Source organism: Telopea speciosissima, chromosome 7 (genome assembly GCF_018873765.1).
Source record: "Telopea speciosissima isolate NSW1024214 ecotype Mountain lineage chromosome 7, Tspe_v1, whole genome shotgun sequence".
Lineage (NCBI taxonomy): Eukaryota > Viridiplantae > Streptophyta > Magnoliopsida > Proteales > Proteaceae > Telopea > Telopea speciosissima.
Genome location: NC_057922.1, coordinates 19,655,141 through 19,662,841, shown reverse-complemented (window position 1 = coordinate 19,662,841; position 7,701 = coordinate 19,655,141). Strand labels below are relative to the sequence as shown.

General features: G+C 41.0%; 1 protein-coding gene across 1 annotated transcript; it reads right to left on the bottom strand.

Moving 5' to 3' along the window:
- Positions 1-746: 746 nt before the first annotated feature.
- Positions 747-1,574, bottom strand: LOC122668325 (cytosolic sulfotransferase 5-like). Its single transcript, XM_043864912.1, has one exon. It carries the CDS (start codon positions 1,572-1,574, stop codon positions 747-749), a length of 828 nt encoding a protein of 275 aa, XP_043720847.1.
- Between the last annotated feature and the right edge of the window lie 6,127 nt (positions 1,575-7,701).

Genomic DNA, 7,701 nt, shown 5'->3' with positions numbered 1-7,701 from the left:
ATCTATCTAGTGGTTGGAACCTGAAATGGCCAAATCAGCCACAATGTGTTTCATCCAGTCGAGCTCAGCAACACGACCTTCCATAGTTCCATGTAGTTTATATACTTGAATGTTGAAAAGAAGGTGAAAAGATTATCTGATGCCACCAAGTTCGGATGGATATATAAATATCTGATTTCAAAGTTGCAGTTTTCATCTCTACCATTTAATCTCTTCCCATCCCTTCTTTTGTTTGGTAGCATGCAATTTCTCTTCTCATCTAGTTTTGTTTTTGGTAGAGCATCTCTTCCTTCAATCATGAATTCAATATCTACTCAGTAGCCTTTATGCAAGTGACTAAAATTTCTTTGTGATGGTCTACATGCATTGATCACAATTCTCTATGAATTCAATCCGTTCGATATGGATCCAGAACACGAGCTATAATAATTGCTAATGGCCGTTGGGATGTTGGGTTTTTTCTCTTCTGTTTTTCCAGGGAGGGTTGCTAAAACTATTCTTAATACACACCCATTTATATTAGAGATTCTGTGTCGACTGATGGTCTGTTGGCATATTCTTTTGTCATGTTCTTTTTCCAAACATGTGTGGGTGGCAGGGCTTTAGGTTTAAGGACACAGACTTTACAACCTACATCCCTTCTTGAAAACTAAACGGGGTGAACGATCTTATTTTAATTTGGTTTAGGAAATTGAAATACATAGAGATTATAAAACATATTGAAGGAAGAAGGAAGTACTAATTAATCAAATTACTAAGCCATTAGCTTTCCACTTCTGTTCAGTGATCCAATCCAATCGTTGGATCATCTCTGGCTTAAGATGATTCTCCCAATCTCCAACCTTTCCTTGCCTGAAAAATACACTCTTCTTGTTGTCAGATGCTGTAGCTCCATTTCTTGTCACTTCCAAATTTCTCAAATTCTCAAAGCTGCATAACCTTACTATGTCATCGATCATTGCTTCTTCCTTCTCTTCCTCATAGGAGAAGGGGCACCCCATAAACTCGGCCACTCTTTTGAGCTGAAATGCAGGTTCGAGCTGTAATTCCTCAAACTTGAGAAACAATACACAGTTAGGCCTTTCTAAACTTGCTTTCCAATATCCCAAAACATGATCCCAAAATGGACCAAATCCAATGGTTCCATTGCAGAACATCTCAAAAGCTTCTTCAAGTGATAAAGGTGATTCCAAACGTTTTGACCTCACTTTGTTAACGAAATGCCAATAAGAAACAAAAGTGTCCTTTGGATTTCGGCTAAGATATATTATCCGGCAACCAGAATCCAATACTGAATGGGGTAGAGATGTGTATGGCATGTGGGTAGCTAACACTCTAGGTATGGGAAGAAGCTCAATGTCATCAGGAATCTGTTTAAGGTATAGCCTTTGCTCCAAGCAAGGCACAAGATCGTGTGGGCAGAAATTGAGCAGTAAGGAGTGTGGAGCTGCTGTAGTTGATTTGCGATTCATGGTAGCAAAGACAAGTGATTTTAGCCAAATAGTGCCGGATTTTGGTGTGGTTGCGACGAGTATATCGGTAGGAAAAGCTTTGAAGTGGTTTTGAACCGCCATGACTCCGACGCCGGATAAGTCAGGATTGTACCAAAAGCCTTGGTACTGGTAGAGTGGGTTACCCAACCAACCTGTGTGTGATGGAAGGGTTTGCAGGAACTCTTTGTATCGTTGATATGTTTTTTTTTCTTCTTCTTCCACTTCTTTGGTTTTGGGTACAGAAGAGCATTTCAGATAATAGGGAACATTTGGAGCCATGATCAATGAATGACTACTGCTGAGAAAGCAAGAAAATGATATGGTCTCTCCTGGGTTACTCTAGTTGGGAACTTGCCTTGCGGGGTGTTGTAGCCTGTCGTGATTTCATTAAATGATGAATAGTAGAATATATAATACAAGGAGTCACTCATGGGAGACTGTACACCAAGAATACAAGTTGGCAAAACAGAAGAGATTCTGATAGGTACAAAGTAACCAACCTATAATTAACTAGGGTTAACCTTCTCCTTTACACGGGGTGCTTTGTATTGTGACGTGAGAGGAAAACTGCCCTTTTATGCATACTATTTATAACTAAAGCCATGTGTGACAAGTTTTATGTCACGTCTCAATGCCAATACGGGTGTTAATTGGGCCGGTTCCCGGTATTTGGGATGGGATGGTACCGATATCAATACTAAAAGTGCCAATCTTAGTACCGTCCCATTTAGTTAACGAGACCAAACTTAGATCCCAGTCTTGATTACTAGCGGGACGAGACGGTACCGGTTCTTAAATGGTTCTATGCACTATAGAAAAAGGGAGAAGAAGTTTAATTGTTTCAAACAAGGCGGGTTTATTAGTGTTGTGGAATTTTTTCACTATCATGAAATCTAAGTTGTCTACTGCTTTTTATAAAACAACTTAAATTATGAAATTATAGTTTTACTTCTTTAAACTCCCTAAGATCATATGTAATAAGCTTTTTATTTTTATAAATCTAGAGAAGTCCTATAAAATGGAAGAATCTCGTCGTATTTCCTCTTTGATTTTTTCAAACAAAACTCTATTTATCACACATGTCACATGGTAGTATGGTACGAAGTACGAAGTGCAAAAGGGAAGAACTTGGTAGATGTAGTTGGTCAAGGGAGGAGGGAGGAGCACTGTAGTAGGTTCTGTGAGGAGAGACTTCAAGCTACGGCTGTTGATCTGTTGTTCCCCTACGTATTCAAAAGGCAATTAGTGAAACCCTAATGAGTCATAATTCTTATACCCTTTTTTTTTTATTTTTTTATTTAAAAAAAATATCTTATATACTCTTTCTATTTAAACGGTACTAGTAGTTTCGGTACCATCCGGTACCTAATTGGTATTTCAGTACTGGTACTGTTGGGAATCCCGTCCCAGAACCGTCCCGTCCCATTTATCATTTGGTACCAAAATCAGATACCAGTACCGTCCCATTTACTGGGATGGTCCGATACCAGGTTTTAACGGGGCGATTCTCGATTCCGATCCCAAATTGACACCTATCACTTGTGAGTTGTAATTGTTAATTTGTATACTATATTTGTAAGAGATGACAGCTGCTTTTATGCTAGTATTTAGGGAATATGTTCTCTCTGGGGTGAAATGACCGCCCCAATCCCATGAAAGGCAGAAATTTTCACCCTTGAGATGCTAGTGTGCGCGTTCTCATTGGCTACCATGTGTGCGTGGCCCCTACGCTCCCCCCTAATATTTATAAGGCGGAGGGGGAGTGTTCTCTGTGGGGGGTAGGGATCACACGCACACAACATGCAATGAAAGCGCATGCACTAGCATCTCGGGGGGAGTTCCACCTTTCATGGGGGATGGAGCAGTCATTTCGCCCCGACAATATCTGGACGTGGCCTACCCCAAAACATTTTCCCGATTTATAAATAAAGCCATGTGGAAAAGTTTTATGTCACATCTTAAGGCCATTACTTTATCACTTGTGAGTGTTAATTTATATATTATATTTGTTGCTGTTACAAAATTTGGGTTTGGCCCTAATTGTTGCGCCCACAAGGGGTTGCATGTAGGGCCCACCCTCTATCGAATATGTTCCTATCTATTAAAAAAGAATGAAAAAAAAAAGAGGCTGTATTAAGGAATCCAGATGCTCTCCAATGTCGATCTCCCATCATTCATGGGCTCATCTATGTTACCCAATAAGGGGTTTTTAAATATGGAATAGTTTGGTTAAGATTCTTCCTCTTTTCAAGAAATTAGTTTGTTATAAGGTTGGTATAGAGTCTAGGATCTCCATGTGGAAGGACCCTTGGATCTCATCTATAATTCATAATAGGCATGGAATACGAACCCATGGATGATGTAAGATTGACTCTGATGGTTAAATGTCATTGGAGAGAATCTGAATTCAACATAGAATGATGCAAAAAATCTCCATGAGGAAATTACTTCCCTTTCAAAATCTTCTTCACACAAAAATTATCATGGTTTGTCAAAATTCTCTAACCAAGTTTGAGCAATAAATCCATATTATGACACCAAAGACTTGAGTTTGACCTTTTGAGAGTCAACCTCTTGTTGAAAAGCAAAAGAGAAATTTTTGTATCTTAGACCCTAATCAAGGTGGCCTCTATTTTGCATTCCCTCTCTCTCTCTCTCCCCGGAGAAGGCTATCCCAGATTGGATCGAGTATCCATTGTACCTACAGGCTACAGACACTGATGAATACTACAACCTTGAAAGCATTTACAACAAACTAAACTCACTTCTAATAAAGCTTCAAAAACTTTCCAACTAGTAGAACAAAACTCAGAATTAGGGGTGCAATTGGGCTGGGCTGTATATTTTAAAACCCAGCCCATTCTGCATCCTATTAGGGCATTCATTCAACCCAAGCCTAGCCGGCCTCAGCCCTAGGGTGTCAATCCGCTCCGAACCCCGACTGACCCCGATCTACCAACGGGCGGGTTGGTTGAGTTTACTGGTCGTTAGACCTCGGGCTTAGGGCTCACGACTGTATTAGTTATAGATATATAATATTATATATTAATGTATATATTATAAAAGAAAGACAAAAGCCAATAGTAAACCTAAAATCTAGATACCTTTTCATTTTTCCTTCCGGCCGCGCTCGACAGTGACTGGCCGGGCCTTTTGAGCCTGATTGACCTGATTAGGCTGGGTCGAGCTCAGCCCAAGCCCTATTGGACTTGGTGAGTACTTAGATGGGCTCACGCTTGTTTGGTCAAACCTGCACCTCTAATTTTGAGGTGTAGTGTAGAAGTCATGGGAAGGAAAGTTTGAATACAAGGTAAATTTGGGTGCGGCAAAATATTATGGTACATGTATAATACAGTTCCTCCTAAGTACTTAAGGATCTTATTAAAGGAAGGGTGGTTCCACACTTCTACATTTGTTATGGTCTACAGGATACAAAACAAAGGGTGATTTAATCGTTGAACCTAAGAAATGCTATGCTCACTCATTTGTAAGATGGGTAGATTATGATAAAGTTAATCTTCTTTTTGACGTAGAAACCCCGCGGAGGGGAGACGGTTTATTCTTCCTCAACACGGGGCAAAAATGTGGTTACAATAGACGCGAGAGAGTCACGATATGAGTGCTCCCACCAACCAAACTCAGGAAAACAAACAACCCAAATAATGTTAATCTTCTTAAATCCCAACTTTAGTTCCATTTCAATCAGTTGTTTTAATTCCTTTTTTCTTCGGAAAGGTTTTGCCCCTCACAAATAATGTTGCTTTCATATCCCTGTAATCTGTTTGCAGCCTAGTACGATTATTATGGTTTAGACTAAATCCTTCAAACTAAATATGGTCTATGATCATCATAGGTATATGATGATACTAAGTATTTTAGCTGTTATATTGTGTTTATTTCAGTTTGAAGACTTACTTTTGATAAATTAATAAAAAAGAGAACGTTATCTGGTCGCGGATTTGGATCCTCTGCTGCCACTGCTCATGCGGCCAGTGTGCAGCTTCACACATGTAGGGGCGAAATGATTGCCCTACCCATTGCCCGAACACTCTGCCCGGGTGGGGTCCATGCCCTGCCTATGTGAGGTTGCACGCTGGTCGCACAGGCAGGCGACAATAGAGGATCGAAATTGCTTGGTCGTGTGTGGCATGCAACTCTTGTGCTTAGACACAAGGCCATGCAAAATGACCTCCATGCCCTCATGGAAAGGTAGAAATTTTTGAGGGTGCGGTGTTCATTTTGTGGGGCCTAGATCTGGGTGCAGGGACCGTACACCACACGCCACCAGGTAGGGTTCTTTCTCCTTAAATTTATATTCTAAATGCTATTAGGGTGTTTGTTAATGATGCACTTGTTCACTACACATTGAATATATAGGGAAAAAATTGTGCACAACGTCAATTCAAAAATGAAATTACACCCCCTCAAATAGGATCTTTATCCCCTTTCCCTGCCTAATACGATTCTTGCAATTCCTGTCATAGAGGGTGAAAATGACCACCTTACCCCCTGCCCGAACAAACAACCCGGGTGGGGTCTACCCCCCTCTTATTAAAGGCTCTAAGGAATTGTACTAGGTTGAGAACTGTAAGAGGTAATACGCTGCCCGGATGGGGTCCACTTCCCTCTTATTAGAGGCACTAGGAAACTGTATCGAGCAGACAACCGCAAGAGATAATTTTCCGTGAAACTGTAGTCTGATAGTGTAAGGAACCCTCTCCCAGTATCTTTTGCTCCCGGATTGTTAATCAGAATCATGTAAGATGTAACATATTATTGAAGTCCAGGCCCCTTTAAATTGTTTAGGGTAAATCTCTCAGAGACCCCCTCGAAGTATTCAATATATCACGGATTTGCCAAACTTGGACAAAATATCCCAGACACCTCTTAATTTTTTTATTTTATATCAATTTAGTACACTCCATTAGGTCTTAGCAGTTAAATGGCAAAATTACCCTTCCAACAGGGTGAACTCCCCATAATACCCTTTAAGGTAAAACCCCAAATACAAACACCATTCTCTCTTTCTTCATCGTTTTCACTGGGCTGAAGGGACAAGAAACAAGAACAGCGAACTTCTCCACCTGCAATCGAAATTTCTTTCTAGCTGAAGGGGTAAGAACAGGGAACCCTAACCCTAGATTTGGAATGGGATCAGCTAATCCAGATCGGCTGATTCTGTCCTGGTTTTTACAACTCTACTGCTCAGATATTTAATTAGCATTCAAGACTTGGGTGGATCGATTTGATGGGTTTCAACTAGTGCTGCCTGCAACAATCGACCAATGTCGCATCGTGGGACTTCTTGCAGACCAATCACGAGTAGATCAAATTGCCTGTCAACACCCACAAGCTCTGCTAGATCCTAGTATGAGACCTTCATCACAGGCAAAAATCAAACAAAAATCTTCTCAGAAGAGATGGATATAGTCTTTAAGATTTCTATTTTGTACTTTAAAAACCAATTGAAAGAAGAAAAAGAATTAGCAAAAATGAGTTTTTGATTTTGGTTGCACCTTCCCATTCATGTTCCATGTCACTATGCTCATGCAAAGAGATGAACTGCTTGAGAACTTGCAAAGCTGCTCCACTGCAACTGTCTTTATGCCTTGATGATGACTTGCAAGATGGGTGTTCATGGTCTGGAACTTATTTCAGTGTGATGAACTGCTTGTCCTCGTTCGCTTGCCACTGAGCTTAGAAATGCTAATGGCGAGAACGATAGCGCAGAAGAGGCCTAAGAGGGCTTTCTCTAGGAGATGGAGATCCATAGATTAGTGGGGGTGGGTGTTGGTGGGGTGTGGCGGTGGAAGAGGATCGGCGTTAGATTTGACAGAATACGTTTGGTGGGTGTGGGAGATGGGATGAAGGTGGACGACGTTGACGGGGTTAGAATTTGACGGTAGGGTAGGGTGGAAATGGGTTTCGGCGGTGGTGGAAGAGGATCGGCGGCGGCAGTGGTGGCGATGATGGTGGTGCTGGCGGAAGAAGAAGAAGAAGAAACACAGACGAAGAAGAGGAAATGGGGTTTTGGGGTTGAAGATATCTAAAGGGGTAAAATGGACATTTTAACTTTGGGTGCTAACTGTGCTAAACGTTAGGGGGGGAGGTTGCCATTTTGACCAAGATTGACAAGTCTGTGACATATTGAATACTTAGAGGGGATGTCCGTGAAATTTTCCCAATTGTGTAATACCCATACGCATCC

Excerpts from the sequence above, each read along its gene's own strand:
- LOC122668325 (XM_043864912.1), bottom strand. The coding sequence starts at position 1,574 with ATGGCGGTTCAAAACCACTTCAAAGCTTTTCCTACCGATATACTCGTC.